Below are 16,843 nucleotides of genomic sequence, written 5' to 3'. Positions count from 1 at the left end.
AAATAGGAAACCTCGAAGGGACAATAGAGAGGGAGTGGTTGGCGTAGCGCGCAAAGCCTCGGCTTGGGACCGTTGGGTCCCTCAATACTTTTCGGTCGTCTGTTCCTACATATGGGGACTCGTCCGGGATGGAGGCATCTACGGCTGCATGAAGCCAGGCGCTGTGAGATGAAAACATCTCGAGGATTTGCACGTCTCCCAAAAATGCGTTGTTTCGGTTGTGTGCCACTGTGTGGAGGAGTGTGCTCGAAGATGTTGAGTTGTGTTGCACTGAGGACATTCGAGGGGCGAATGTCAGTTCAGGATGGCCGAGTGTAGTATCGGGGCCTCCATACCCAAATAGGAAACCTCGAAGGGACAATAGAGAGGGAGTGGTTGGCGGTAGCGCGCAAAGCCTCGGCTTGCTAATCCGAAGGTCCCGGATTCGATTCCCGTTGGGTCCTTCAATATTTTTTCGTCGTCGGTTCCTACATTTAGGAACTTTTTTGCGTGTTTTCTTGAGCTTCTGTGGTGATGAAAATGAGATAGACATTGGAGAGTTTGTAGGATTAGGCAAATTAGTGTCGAGTGTGAAAGGAGTACAGCTTCTTGGCTTGATATTTTGTTCATCCTTTTGAATACTTTTTGAGATATTGAATTGAGGTCATAGACTTATGTGCCTCTTTTCATTAAGTCGACTCAGGTCTGTGTTATACAGGGTGTTTCAAAACGTGTGGGCATAACTTCAGGAATGTATTCGGTATGCCAAAGTAAGGAAAAAAGATAGGACCTTGTTTCCGAATAGAGAGAATTGTCGGCGAATTCAAACAACACCTGGTATTTTCGAAAGAGTGAGAAGATCTACGATACGTAGATGAAATATTCAAAATAAAATGAAAAATTCAACGATTGATTATTATTAATTCCGCGTAGCACTTCTTTCCTCCCGTATCCGAATATCGCAGTTTCTTCCTTTCCATCCCGCTCTCCGGACGCGATTTCAATCACCGCGAACCCTCGACGCGTTATTAATTTCCCTTAACGCGAAATTCCCGAAATTCCAGCGAACGTTCCCACACCACCGTTAAATTCTATTAAACGTACATTTTCTGACGCATTGGTACCGGGTTCGAATACGCCGAGTTACGAAGTAATAATTAGTGCAGCGACGTAACTACCGGGTCCCACTCGAAGACAAACTTCCGGCCTTCGCCGTGAAACAATCGACGCTTTAAACGTTCGAGCCACCGAATCGATGTAAACGTAGAGAAAATTGGGAAATAACGTTTACCCGGTTTCAGGTACATCTTTCTTTTTTTTTTTTCCTATCGAGGTAAATCCACCACTATCCGGTTTATACTACTACTACTGCTACTACCACTGCCGGTTGGGCAAGGCACGTGTTCGAACGAGTTCTCGCAAATATTTTGAAGTTTCGAGCGTTGCGGCGCGCGCGAAACTTTCCGTTTGTATATTGAGTCCCGGGGGGGAGATTGCGAAATAGTTGAACAAGTACATTTCCCCGGAAATACCGGGCGCGTCTTCTGGCTTGCTTTTAACGCGCCACGCCGTGTTATTACCGGCCGGCACAACCCGGTAGCCACAGTTATAAAATATTAAGACGTCGAGGGGGAAGTTTTCGCGAGCGAAGGGATAACAGGCGGGCCGGAATTATCGATCATCCGGACTAATTGAAACGCGGGGAAAATCCTCGATAATCTGGATGAACGCGGATTGATAATTGCGACGGAAAATCGAGATTTTTGTGGAGGCTGCCGGGACAAAGTTGTGGGTATTTAAAGTCAATAATTTGAAATTTCCCGGTCTTTGTGTAATTGTTAGAGAACTTTGTAAGTAATTCTATATAGGAATCCCTGATTCCTTGAAACTGAGAATTCTGTCTTGTTACAATCTTAGGTGTTGGAATTGAGACTGTAAAATCTTGGAATAGTTGAACTATTCGAATAATTCATCACTTCGAATACGAATACTTTTTTCGAATAATTCCGATAATTTGGATATATCGGATATGAATTCTTTATTCGGATAATTCGAATATACCAATATTTCGAATTATTCAAGTATTTGATTACACCGAACTATTTGAATAATTCGAATCATTTCGAATACGATTTCCTTATCCGGACAATTCGAATCATTTCGAATGCGAATTCTTCATTCGGATAACTTGGATAATTTCGAATGTGAATTCTTCATTCGGATAATTCTGTTGATTTCGAATCTCCGAATTCACCGAATAATTCGAATCCTCGAATTTTCGTAACATCTCTAGCTGAAAGAATCGTAAATTTTGACATCGATACCTGCCTCCATTCTCCACGACTGTCCCGATAAATAATTGTGAAAAAAACGAAGTAACATAAAAATCTCGTTGATCCGTAACAACGATCGAATACAATAGGTGGGGGGTTTGACACGCGAGGGAAAGCGGATTGCCTTTGTCAGCCGCGCTCGGGCCAACATGAGCCCTACGAATCTACGCGTTATTTGCAAAATCGTTTCGAGTAAAAAATTGTTCGCGAGCATAAAAAAACGAAACAAAACGGAGAAAAATGTGCAAATAATCAGGCGAGTACCTGCAGAACGCACTCGTACACACTCGATGGACATCGCGGATAATCGCGTTTCTGGCGTGGTGGACCGTGTTGAGTGGACAAGGTCCGCGCGAAACGGAAACGAATATATCGTGTTTTTGCAGCGTTGTCGATGACGGAGCGCGAGCTGTTCCGCGAACTAATTTACCAGCTAGACAGGAAGATCAATCCCGGCTTAAACAGGTTGACATGGAACACGGAATACGTTGACGCATACATCGAGGATTGCTTTAACCAAACGGCAAATGTACGCTTCGTTCTATCGCTCCTCTCCTTTCTCTCTCTCCCACTCTCTCTTTTTCTCTCTCCTTCTCCCTCTTTGCTCCTCCTCTCTGATCCTCGCCACCTTCTCCTTCTTTCTCTTCTTCTCTCCAGCCTCCTTTTTCCTTCCATCTCTATCTCTTCCTCTCACCATCTTCCTCTTTTTTCCTCCTCCTCTCTCTTTTTCTCTCCTCTTCTTCTCTCCATCCTCCGTTTTTCTTCCCTTCCGTGTCTCTCCAATTCACCACTGCCTCTGGCTCTCTCTCCTCTTCCTCTCTCCCTCTTCCTCCTCTCCTGGTCGTCCTTTCTCTCTCCTACTCTCTCTCTCCTCCCTCTCTTCTCCCTCTTCTCTCCTCCTCTCCTTCACACTCCTTCTCTTCATCTCTCCACATTCGCCCTTTCCTTTCCCTCCGTGTCTCTCCTTCTCTCCTCTCTTCTTCTCTCCATCTTTCTCTTTTCTCCTCCACCTCCCTCTCTTTCTCCCAATCTTTTCCTCGGTTCTTTCCCTCTTTCTCTTCTTCTCTCCCTCCCCTCTCTCGCTCCTCCTTTTCCTCCTCCTCTGTCCCTTTTTCACTCTCTCTCTCTCCCACTTCAACTCTCTCTCGTTCTCCGTCTCCCCGCCTACTTTCCCCAGTTTCACACAGTGTACCGTCCTCTTCGTCCAACCCACTGGCAGTAGGACGACGACGAGGCCGGTTCGCCTATACGCAGGCGAGAAATTTATGCACCGAGTCCGGCTCTGTCCTGGGCGAAATTAAATTTTGACCCAGCCAAGTGGGATCCGTCCGCAAGCCTTTGTTTGTTTAATTAAGCAAGAAGTGCGCGTGCCGGGCGAAACGGAATAACAATAGCGGATATCCGGGCCGTTCCCGTTTGCGGCCATTCGTTACCCTGTTCAAATCGACGGAATTCGACCGAAGCCAAGGACAAAGCCGGACACACAACACATAGCTACGTGAAATTTCGCCTAACAGCCTGCGGTATGTTCTTCTGCTTCTCCGTTCTCGGGATAATATGGACAGCTTCAAGAGTTCATCGACGTTTACAAAGAGTCGAATCAAGAGATCGTCAGGATCTGCGAGAAAATCTGCGACACACCGATGATCAACATCAAACCTAATCACACTTACTCCTTGCAAGAATTGCAAGAAGAATTTATTAAGGTCAGGTACGAAGTGTAAAAACATTCTTTCGATATTCTTACAATTTCTTAGAGGATTTATGGCTTTCACGGATCAGAGCATAACTTTTATCGAGGCTTTCGTGTGTAAGCCGTATCCTTGTGGAAAAAGGATACGATAAAGTATATGTAAAGTATAAAAAAGTATACTATGAAATACACGTAAAGTATAAAAGAGCATCCTATAAAGTATTCGTATAGTATAACAAAGTATACTGTAAAGTATTCGTATAGTATAAAAAAGTATACTATGAAGTATTCGTAAAGTATAAAAGAGTACACCACAAAGTATTCGTAAAGTATAAAAAAGTATACTGTAAAATATTTGTAAAGTATATAAAAGTGTACTATGAAGTACACGTCAAGTATAAAAGAGTACACTACAAAGTATTTGTAAAGTACAAAAAAGTATACTATGAAGTATTCGTAAAGTACAAAAAATTATACTATGAAGTATTCGTAAAGTACAAAAAATTATACTATGAAGTATTCGTAAAGTATAAAAAGGTATACTATTCAGAAAATATACGTAGAATATAAACAAGTATACTTTTTACAAAGTATACTATAAAGTATTCGTAAAGTATACTATAAAGTATACGTAAAGTATAAACTAGTATTTTATATGTAAAGTATAAAAAGGTATTCTTTTAAAAAGTTACACTACAAAGTATTCGTAAAGTATAAAAAAAGTATACTGTAAAGTATTCGTAAAGTATAAAAAAAGTATACGTAAAGTATAAACTAGTATTTTATACGTAAAGTATAAAAAGGTATTCTTTTAAAAAGGTACACTACAAAGTATTCGTAAGGTATAAAAAAAGTATACTGTAAAGTATTCGTAAAGTATAAAAAAAGTATACGTAAAGTATAAACTAGTATTTTATATGTAAAGTATAAAAAGGTATTCTTTTAAAAAGTTACACTATAAAGTATTCGTAAAGTATAAAAAAAGTATACGTAAAGTATAAACTAGTATTTTATATGTAAAGTATAAAAAGGTATTCTTTTAAAAAGTTACACTATAAAGTATTCGTAAAGTATAAAAAAAGTATACTGTAAAGTATTCGTAAAGTATAAAAAAAGTATACGACTTGCACCCAAAAGTCTCAATAATAGTTACAATTTCTTAATAATTCTTTTCTATAAAAAATAAGATCTAAACGTGTAAAAAATAAAATTCAGGGACTACACTTTCGAAGATCTGATGAGCAATCACAGGCTGATCCTTCAATACGTATTGGTCATTTACGACGGGTTCATGGACGTCCTGGAAGATGTAAGAACGATCAATTTTCGTCGAAACATCTCGAACGACAAGCGTAGAGAAATTCTTAAGTAGACACACGTCGTTTCATTCTCATCGGTTTCTACGAAGCATCGACAACAAACGCGACCATTCACCACGCGAAATCTCCAACGAAATGTCCCTGCGTTTATCCCTGCAGGCTATACGGAGCAATTTTCACACGACTCCAGGCCGATTCGCCGCCGCCGCGTTACGGTATATCGCCGCGTGACGTGACTGCCGCGAGGCTGCACGCGTCCCGCTTCTGTTAATCCGGAAAATCTCGTCCGATAGCGACTTACTAAAGAAATTTGTTGAATAATTTGTCGAATAATTTACAGCGAAGTCAGGTTGACTTGCGAGCTCTCGCGTTACGCTCCGTGCATATTAAGAACGCGGTGAATAATTCTAACTTGTTAAAAACATTTTTATGAATAATTGTTTGGAAATTATTTTTACTTGTCGGGGAAGAGGTTCGTAATTTTTTGAATAAACTTTGCGTGTTGTGGAAATTCTTAATGTGGAAGTGAGAATTGAGGAAATATTTCTGAGTAGTTTCTTTGGAAATCATTTTTTAAGGAAAGGTTGAGAATTTTTTGAATAATTTTGGCAATTTTAGAAAATGGTTAATAACTTTCTGAAGAATTTCTCTGAAAATAATTATTTTATACCAAGGAAAAGGTTCATAATTTTTTTAACAATTTTAGCAACTCAAGAAAGTTGTTAATAACTTTCCGAATAACTTCTTCAAAATTAATCAGTTTATATCAAGGAAAGGGTTGATCATTTTTTGAATAATTTTAGTAACTCGAGAAAATGGTTAATAATTTCTCTGAAAATAATTATTTTATACCAGGGAAAAGGTTGACAACTTTTTGAATAATTTTGGCAACTCGAGAAAATGGTTAACCATATTCTGAATAATCTCTTCGTATCAAGGGAAAGGTTGATAATTTTTTGAATAAAGTTTGCACGTTAAGAAATTTGTTACTAATTTTTTAATTAACTAAGCTAGAAAATTAAGCTCGATTAATACCAACGATTTTCGGTAACAGTCTATAGAGGCATGGAAGAATTTCCTGAACAGATTCGACGTGGTGATATGCAAGGCCTTCGAGTTATGTCTGACAAGATCTCTGGAGACCATGTACTCCGCTCTTCACGGGGACGGTACCACCCCTCCGTCCCCACTGATTCTGGTGCACGTGGATCTCATTGATAATAAGGTGGAACATCCTTTTCTTATTCCAGTTGCTACCGAGTGTTTTTCAGTCTGATCATTTTTCAGATGAAATTCATACCGAATCTGGCAGAAATCGCTATGGAGATGTCGATAGTCTTCGACAATCTACTGGAGCCTATGAAAAGGGTGAATCGATTGGTGAACGTATTCAAGTTCGACGTGCCTATACCGCCATTTTGGAAAATGTACGAGAGGGATACAGAGTTGCTGGATCTTCAGCAGAAACTCAACGATGGTATTTTTTCAAAATTTTACTTTTTCTTTCAATTACATTGGGTCATCCCTTCAGTTCCTGACGAATTTTATCATTTAGATCGATATTTTCGAAGAATCTAATTTCTAATTCTTTTTTCTTTTTCTAGTCAGATCGTTGTATCGAATTTCCTTGGTTTTTCTTTAAATTGTATTAAGTCATCCCTTAAGTTTGCGTCGAATTTTATCATTCAGATCAATATTCCCACCGAACCTTCAAATTTCATTTAAAAAAAAAAGCACAAACGCCTTCTAATTCCACAACTCTTTCCTATATCCTTTTTTGTAAGATCATTATATCGAATTTCCTTGGATTTTCATCATCGCAAAATTTTCCATCTCTTTGGGCACGAATTTTCCATTTTCAGAGGTGAACTACTGCTTCGTTCAGGTGCAAAATTACCTGAAAACCTGGGAGCCTTTTCAGGACGTATGGGAGATGAATAGAGACATGTATCTTCAGAGGTATTGGCGGAATAACGAATAAATCTGTTACCAGTTATCGAAAATACCGTGAAATCGTGATATTCAGATACGAAAAATTGAGACCTACCGCTGAAACGTTCGATTCAGACATCGCCAGGTACACGATCATCGCGAATAATGTTCAAATGCAGGAGACGGTGATGACCGTGCACTTCCTCGACGTGAATGCAGACAGATTGAAGGGCGCCATCATCGAGCAGTGCTCGATCTGGCAGCAGAAACTGATCGGGCTCCTGTTGCAACAGACACAGAATATGGTGAACCACGTTTACCATTATATCACGGAAAATTCGAAGAAGTTAGTACATCGAGTAACATCGTTATCCTATGTTTCATCTTCCTACGTATTTTCCTCTGTTATTTTATTTCTAAGTATTCTCTGTTAACCCTTTGCCTCGTAACGAGTCAGACTCGTGGTAGAGATTACGGTCAAAGTGCAACAAAAACGATAATATTACTAAAGAGAGTTAATTTTAATTTTCAGTATAGCTTTAACGTGCAACAGCTTAATGTGTAATGATTTCAGTTTTCCTACCTGTTGCAATATTAAAATTGAAAGTCGTTAAAGGGTGGAGAGGAAGGCGATTAATTCCCATTCCTCTCTGCACAAGAATGAAAAAGTATTCTCTATTATATTTCCATTTTTCGCAAATGAAGAACAATTTATTTACAGAGATCTATTAATTCTGACTGAAAATCATACCTCTCTCGTCAAGAAATGGAAACTTATTTCCTTTTGTCACAAGTGAAAGCAAACTTGGTTACAGAGATCTATCAGCTTTAGCCATCTGGATCGAATAAAAATCCCCATTTGCCTCGTCAAAAAATGAAAATTTATTCCCCTCTGTCACAAGTGAAAACGTTCGATTGCTGAGTTCTATTAACCCTAGCCATCTTAATCGAATGAAAATCGTTGAAATTCCCTTTCCTTTCGTCAAAAAATGAAAACTTATTCCCCAACGATATCTCCTTTTGTCACAAGCGACTACACAAAGCTACAACAATAGCTCCGAGCCATCCTCTGTCGGATATATCGTGGATGGAAATCCGTAAACGATGACGAGCTGCCGAGTAAATTCTTTCGCGGATTCCCGCCGAATTTCACAGTCGTAAATTCATTCGTTCGCAGAATAACGAAGGAGCCGACGGATCTGATCAGCATGCAATACGCGTTGCAGTTGTTCGAGAAGCTCACCGCCGATATTCCCAGGGAGGAGGCGGAATTCCCGAATATCCAGGACCAATACCAGACTTTGGGTAAACCTTTAAACGATTCTCTCCGTCCTTCTCGTCGAAACAGAGACGGCTGAAAAGGGTTTCCTGAGTAGTAGCAGAGAGAGAGAGAGTGAGAGAGGGTGGGGGGATCGATAGTCCGTGAAATCAGCGGTGTTCCTCTGCTGTTCCATGGCCAAGGAACGCCCCTGGTGGCCTTAATTGTCGCGTGTTTGTTCCTTTTTCCTCTCATTCCATCTCCGTTCCTATTCGTTCCGGTTTCGCGTTGCAGAGAAGTACGAAGTGGCCATGACGTTCGACTTCAAGCGGAAATTGTACGATATCGAGCCCTCCTGGAACGCGTACCTTGCCCTACTTTCCGAAACCGAGGTCATGCTTAAAGAGAAGAAGGTTCGTATCGTTAGGAATTTCAGGAAAATTCGACGTTCAGATTGTCGAGGATCTTTTTTTCCGTGGAAATTCTGTGTGCAAAGTATAGAACAGAATTTTGAAAGAAGGTTCGTATCCTTAAGAATTTCAGAAAAGTTGATTTCTAGGATTGTCGGGAAATTTTTTTGTTTGGATGTTCTGTGCAAAATATAGAACAGAATTTTGAAAGAAGGTCCGAATAATTAAGAATTTCGCGAAATTGAACTTCAAGATTTTCGAGGAATTTGTTTTCTGTGGATATTCCGCGTGAAATGTGTAGCACGGAATTTGAAAGTATAAGATTGTTATCTAGAAATGTGAAATCTAAGGATAATGGTTGCACGAGCTTCTCTTTTTATCTCAGGAGGAATTCAAGCAAATTCTGCTGGAGGACTCGTTGATGTTCAAGGACGAAATAATGGCGCTGGTTGGGAAGTTCTGGGACACTGGTCCTTTCACGTCTTCCTGGCAGGCTAAAGGTTTTCCATTCTACTTTTTATTCGAGATAGTTACTTTTTCGACACAAATGTTATTTATCAAACAAACTGGAAATATTGCTAAAATATTCCACGATTTTTCATTCAAGACAATTGTTTTTTCGATACGAAATATTATTTATTAAACAAACTTGGAATATTGCTGAAATATTCCATCATTTTTCATTCTATTTTCATTCAAGATAATTACATTTTCGACACGAAATATTATTTATTAAACAAACTTGGAATATTGCCAAAATATTCTACGATTTTTCATTCTATTTTCATTCTGTCATAGTCTAAGATATTCTGTCATAACAATTATACAGTATTTTAGGCAATTTCTGTTTGAAGTCACATATATTTTTTTTTTCATTCATACACTCATGTACAGAAAATAAATTCACCTTTTTTTACCCAATTTACTACATACACTACCGACCAAAAGTTTGGAATCACCTCCCAATTTTCATCAGTACTGAATCTGCCACTAATTTTTCATAGACTTGATATTGATACTGTGGAGATAAATAGCAATTTATCTCATATCGGTTGATTTGAATGATACAAAATTCGTTAAAAAATTCTCAAAGCTGCTGACTTTTTTCTGGGAATTTTTCTCTAACTTGCAATGCACAGTGATTCCAAACTTTTGGCCGGTAGTGTATATGCATATCTATATTTTCACTTATTCCAAAAATGTCAGCCAATTCACTCGTCCACTGATACTTTCACAAAATTCTTCAAAATCCTTCGAAAAGGATCCGTACTTCTTTTCCTCCCTTCAATCACACAGACGCGTTCACCTGGCTGACCTATCTACAAAGGGAAATGACATTCCTAAGAAGACGTGAGAGCAAGTTGAAATCACAGTTGAATATATTCGGCATCAACCAACCGGACTCCATCGAGTTGATGCAACTGGAGCAGGTAAGTGCTTCAGTTGTTTCTTCCCGAGCAGATGCATGAAGATTGGTTCGCAGGACGTGAAGGCCATCGAGCTGGTGTGGCAAATCACCAGCGAGTGGAACGAGGCTTGGGAGAGATACAGGACTGAAAACTTTTGGGACATCGAGATGGAGGAGATGGAGAACACGGCGAACCTTCTCTTTAGAAAGCTAACTCGCCTCAGCAGGGAGCTTAAGGAGAAGAATTGGGAAATCGTGGAGCACTCGAGGTAACGGTACAAATTTCCCTCTTTCGTCATTTCCTTGGAAGTTTTCTTTCGAAATTTCCCTTTCTTGTCCAATAATTTTTAGTCGATTTTGTGATCTCTCGTTTCCCTTCGGAATAATTTTCATTCGACGAGGGAATTTTGCTTTATTTTTCTGTTATACGCTTCTCTAGATTTTACTGTGAACGATGGTAGAAAAATGGTAGAAGTTAGAGATACAATAGCCACGGAATTTTTCAGAGCACGAGTGGACAGATTTAGACGCACACTTCCCTTAATCACGGACCTGAAGAATCCAGCGATGAGGTCTCGCCACTGGAAGAAAGTCAAAGAGACGGTGAACCGTGATTTCGACGAGACATCCGCGGAATTCACTCTGGAAGCCATCGCGGAGATGCACTTGCAAGATTTCGCGGAGCAGATTAGCGAGATTTCGAACTCCGCCACGATGGAATTAGCCATCGAAGTTGTGAGTAATCGTACTCGAGCTTTGATAAACAATTTATTACATTTATCATTTTTGTATGATCAGGGTCTGAAAAATATCAGTGAAATCTGGTTGAAAATGCCTTTGGAAATGATACCTTACAAAGACAGAGGAATATTCAAGATAAAAACTACCGATGATATAATGCAAGCATTGGAGGAGCATCAAGTTCAATTGTCAACCATGAAAACGACGAGGTTCGATAGATTGAAATGTTTCAAGTGGATATTTGGACGAGGTTGAACGTGTAAGTGTTACAGGTTCGTTGAACCATTTGCCAACGAGGTTGATTACTGGGAACGAACCCTTTCGACCATTGGGGAGGTCCTCGAAACGACCCTGATAATTCAGCGGGGCTACATGTACATGGACAACATATTCACCACGGAAGACATCCGGAAACAGCTCCCCAAGGAGACCGACGAGTACGACAAACTGACGAGACTGTGGACCGAAATTACGTCGCGGATGGCGTCCTACGGTTTGGCACTGCCAGCCACCCACAATCCGCGTGAGTGCCTTTTAAATTCTTTCATTTAACCGTGGAATAAATGTTTCTTCGTCGTGTACCCCTAAATCCTCGGAGAAACTCCGATTTAAAGAAAGAGAGAAAAGTTTTTGAGGAAATAATTAGAATTGAGAAAGTATCATGCGGGGATTTGGTGTACTGGAAATTTAATTCAACACTTAACACTTTTCATGTGTACGTAAAAATGTGGGAAGATTGTATATTTCTCGAAAATCTGTATTTTAGTGAATTTTGACAGTTAAATCTTAACACTGAACGAGTTTCGACAGTTCAAATTTAACACTGAACAAGTTTTGACACTTAACGTTTAACACTAAACCAGTTTTTGATGCTGAACCCTTAACACTAAACAAATTTTGGCACTTAAATATTAATATTATACTAAACGAGTTTTCGACGCTTAACACTTAACTCGGAATGAGTTTTGACACTTAACCCTTAACACCGAACGAGTTTCGACTCTTAACACTGAACGAGTTTCGACGCTTAAATCTCAACACTGAACGAGTTTCGACAGTTAACCCTTAACACTGAACGAGTTTCGACTCTTAACACTTAACACTAAACGAATTTGACTGCTAAATCTTAATATTACACTAAATGAGATTTCAACGCTTAACCCTTAACACTGAACGAGTTTCGACACTTCACCCTTAACACTAAATAAGTTTCGATACTTAACCCTTAACACTAGACGAGTTTCGACTTTTAACCCTTAACACTGAACGAGTTTCGACACTTAACCCTTAACACTAAACGAATTTTGACTCCTAAATCTTAATATTACATTAAATGAGTTTTCAACGCTTAACCCTTAACACTGAACGAGTTTCGACGCTTAAATCTTAACACTGTACGAGTTTCGATACTTAACCCTTAACACTGAACGAGTTTCGACTCTTAACCCTTAACCCTGAACGAGTTTCGACGCTTAAATCTTAACACTGTACGAGTTTCGATACTTAACCCTTAACGCTAGACGAGTTTCGACTTTTAACCCTTAATACTGAACGAGTTTCGACACTTCACCCTTAACACCGAACGAGTTTCGACTCTTAACCCTTAACACTAAACGAATTTCGACGCTTAACACTGAACACTAAATAAGTTTCGACACTTAAATCTGAACACTGAACAAATTTTGACACTTAACCCTCTGAACACTGAATTTTCTTCCACATTTGTACCTTTGAATAGTGAATTCTTGTACATATTTACACCTTTTCTAATTTCTAAAAAATTAAATTACAAGTAGTAATAGTAATGTGTTAACATATAGTGTTCAAAGGGTTAAAAGACTGTAAAGCAATATATCCCTTCCTCCATTCGATGGGTTAATTGGCAGATTTCACAAAATATTCATAAATTCCACTAAAATCACTTTACGGGAAACAAAGTAAAAGCAGGGAAATACAACGTGGGGTAAGAAGAAAAATCGTCGAAACATAAGGTACGCGTAATGCATCGTAATTTAAGAGAAGACTGGCTTGCTCGTAATATCCGAGCGATTCAAGGGAAAGGGGGAGAGGATGGAGAGAGAAAAACGAGAAGGGAAAATGTACAGCGCGTCGTCGTCGACGTTCTCGAAGGGAGGAAAAAGGAAGACGAAGAAAAAAACGCGCTGCATGCCACGCTATAAAATAATGTAAATCCGGTCTGCCGGAAGCATTTGCATTTTTTCCTTCGCCTCGTCCCACCCAATTTCTGTCGTACCTTTTCTCGCAGCCGGTTTGCTCGATGTTCTGAATAAAATCAGCGACAAGCTCGAGTCGATGCAACGAGCCCTCGAACAATATCTCGAGACCAAACGACACGTGTTCCCGCGATTCTACTTCATCTCGAACGACGATCTACTGGAGATCTTGGCCAACGCGAAGAAACCGGATTTAATACAGCCCCATATTAAGAAGCTGTTCGAGAACATCAAGTTTCTATCCCTCAGCAAGGTATTGGATCGTTACTCTCGCGGGAGATGTCGGTTTTTCATACTTTTCGCTTCCTTTGGAAAAGTAGTCATTCTTTTTTAACTCTTTTTTACTTTCTTTGAAAAGTTGGAACTAATTTTTTTGAAAACTCAAAGTTTCGACTCATTTGTTTATTTTCTTTCTTAGAAAATATTGCATTCCATTTAAAAATTCGCGGTATTTTTTTTTTGAAAACTCTAAGTTTGAACTCTGCTTTATTTTTCTTAGGAAACATCGCACTCTCTTTAGAAATTCGTGATTTTTTCAGTCCTTAAATTTCACAAGTATTGGGATTAAAAATTTTCCTTAAAGTGACACATATCCCACTTAATTACTCAACCAAAGATTAATCCGGATTCACTATCCATCACAGACACAATGATCGATAGCTAAACAAATTCTTATAAAAACGAAAGTAGTTAAAAGTATAAATGAATTTTGCAGTCGGTGGTTGGAAAACACTTGGCCACAGCAATGAATTCCAGCGAAGGGGAGACAGTCGACTTCATCGCACCTGTGATTCTGGAGGGCCAGGTGGAGAGATGGCTCTGCCAAATTGGTAGGTCGTCTTCTAAATTTTCCCAGCTCTTTACCAAGTTATTTACTGAACTTCTAAACTACACACGTCCCTCCATTTAACTTAAAACATTATCTTTCAATTCGTTCAATTCAATTCTTTAAAACCAAGATAAAAAAATAATCAACTACAACAATTTCTATTATACAGTACAGCACACACCTTCAAAATACAGTTATTAAACACTACAATAGTTAAATGATGGAAATAATTATTTTGTGCAATACACTCCTCCAAAATAATTCTTCTCATCATTCAACCATTCTTATATCTACTAATTATTTTGAAAATGTACATTGTACTGTATAACAAAAAAGCTTATAAGTAGCACTAGCACAGTGTCCACCAGAATTCCATCGTAAAAGAAAAAAGAAAAGAAACTTCGCAGCCATTAAAAAGGATCCAACTAAATACCTAAAACCTGTCCATCTCTGCTCTCCCCGTCTCTCCCCTGCGCTGAAAATCGAATTTGAACTCGTACGAGCCCCATCCGGCAGCGGAAAAAAGGTTAACCCTCGCTTTTATCCGACGCATTCGTGGGACCATCCGGCAACAATTTTCCCCGAAAAGGGGGACACAATTTGCGCGCGAAAAAAGCACGGGGTAGGACGATGGAGAGAGCACGGTTAAACGCGAGAGAGAGAGAGGGTGAAATCGGTGGCAATTTCGCAGAGGCCTCGATGAGAGCGTGCCTGCGTGAGGTGCTGAGGCACTGTCGAAGCGCGCTGCGAAAAATGACCGCGAAACGCGACAGGTGGGTGAAAGAGTGGCCCAGCCAACCTGGAATTACATCCGCTCAGATCCAGTGGACCGCCGACTGCACACGCACCCTTCTACACTGCAAGTAAGCGTTAAATTTTATTCAGAAATGCCGGCACTCGTGATGGTAAACCGTTATTTTATTAGGTCACAGTGTAAGTTCGAATTTTAGTCGGAAATTTGGACCGCTGTTTCAAGCACAGGTGGTGTTGTTTTCTTCTTTCGTAGAAAATATTTGGGGAGGGCGGGGATGATAGGAGATAGTGAAGCTGTAATGAGAATTTATGGGATGGAGGATAAGATTCTTTTAAATTGGTGGTTTGTTAGGTTTTTTGAATATTTCTGGAACGTCGAAAAATAGTGTGCTACGAAACTGACGAGCTTGAAATTGTTGCAGTTGTTACTGTCATGCACTCTGTGACACTCGATTCTACTGCAAGTGTAAAATTAAATTCCTACTAATAATAATTATTACAGCAAACCGAAAGAAGTATTATTAAACAATTGTATGATATATCACGAAAAATCTTCTGTCTAGTGTACATATACAGGGTGATTCAAAAGACATTACCATGTCAATTCCACCACAAGTATGAACTTAAATTCCCACAAATAATTACTGCAGCAAACCCAAAGAAGTATCGTTAAAAAATTGCACGATACATCCGGAAGAAAGTTTTGTCTAACATACACATATAGGGTGCTTCAAAAGACACGAGTATGTCATTCATTTCCACCGCAAATATAAACCTGAATTCCTACAACAAACACAAAATTAAAAAGTTACATAATATATTACAAATAACCTCTTGCCTAACGTATACATACAGGGTGTTTCAAAAGTCATTATCATGTTAATTCCAGGACAAATGCAAACTTAAATTCCCACAAATAATCACTCCAACAAACCCAAAGAAAAATTCCGAAAACATTGCACTGTACATCGCGAGGAACCTTTTTTCTATCACATACACATACAGGGTGTTCCAAAAACATTATCGTGTCAATTCCACAAGTATAAACTTAAATTCCCACAAATTATCACTCCAACAACCACAAGGAAATATTATTCAAAAATTGCATACGCATTGTCTTTCATACACGTACAGGGTGTTCCAAAAGACATTATCACATCAATTCCACCACAAATGCAAACTTAAATTCCCGCAAATAGTCACTCGAACAAACCCAAAGAAACATTCCTAAAAAATAGCACGACACATCACGAAGAACTTTCTACCCAACACACACCTACAGGGTGTTCCAAAAGCATCGAAGAAATCATATCCCTCTCGCACTTCCACCTTCACCTGCACACTACGTCGCTGAAGCAACAGAACAGGAGGTCTACGCCTCGTTCAGCGTGGTAACAACGAAGAACAGGTATAGTTCCGAGGGAAAACCGAATCCTAGGGTCCCGAGGGCTGCTACTGCTCCCTCTGCTGTAGACAGAGGCAGGAAGACTTAAACGTAGGGCGGATGGAAAGTGAGAGAGGCACTAGAGGGGGATCGGGATCGCGGATAGAAGGACACGGTAACTCTAATAAGGGGAATTTTGCATATTCCGGCTGCCGTGCTACGATCCACGCGCCCTTCCTTCCCTCGTTTGCATATACTAGCCGTACTGCGAATAATTTAACCCACACCACACAGAGACACGGAAAATCCCTACGTCTACGGGACCCTGTTCAAACGTTCGTGGAACGGGACTGCGTGCACCCTGTGCACGCTACACTCGCCGGGGGATGCTCCGCGCTGGGAAAGAAATAAAGGGATACACAGAGGTGTTGGACAAAGAGGCTGATTATACTACGCGAGCACAGTTGAAGTGGTGGGAAAAAAATTCTCTCTCTTTCGCCGGAGAATTTTTCGGCCAGGGGACACACCGAGAGAGGGTTAAACGCTGAAGGGTGATGCTGTTTGATAGGG

General features: G+C 39.8%; 1 protein-coding gene across 1 annotated transcript in view; it reads left to right on the top strand.

The window, feature by feature from the left end:
* Positions 1-16,843, top strand: part of LOC108580029 (dynein heavy chain 2, axonemal) — a 61,110-nt gene that overhangs the window by 7,390 nt on the left and 36,877 nt on the right. The window contains 18 exon segments of the mRNA XM_017943689.1: positions 2,642-2,835; positions 3,878-4,023; positions 5,221-5,314; positions 6,379-6,549; positions 6,612-6,801; positions 7,187-7,283; positions 7,351-7,602; positions 8,434-8,561; positions 8,809-8,927; positions 9,310-9,424; positions 10,221-10,354; positions 10,408-10,601; positions 10,839-11,067; positions 11,131-11,282; positions 11,346-11,596; positions 13,340-13,560; positions 14,023-14,137; positions 14,828-14,999. Of these exon segments, the coding sequence (XP_017799178.1) occupies positions 2,642-2,835; positions 3,878-4,023; positions 5,221-5,314; positions 6,379-6,549; positions 6,612-6,801; positions 7,187-7,283; positions 7,351-7,602; positions 8,434-8,561; positions 8,809-8,927; positions 9,310-9,424; positions 10,221-10,354; positions 10,408-10,601; positions 10,839-11,067; positions 11,131-11,282; positions 11,346-11,596; positions 13,340-13,560; positions 14,023-14,137; positions 14,828-14,999 (2,974 nt within the window).

This window comes from Habropoda laboriosa, unplaced genomic scaffold, assembly GCF_001263275.1.
Source record: "Habropoda laboriosa isolate 0110345459 unplaced genomic scaffold, ASM126327v1 scaffold23, whole genome shotgun sequence".
Lineage (NCBI taxonomy): Eukaryota > Metazoa > Arthropoda > Insecta > Hymenoptera > Apidae > Habropoda > Habropoda laboriosa.
This window is presented reverse-complemented; position numbering and strand designations above follow the sequence as displayed.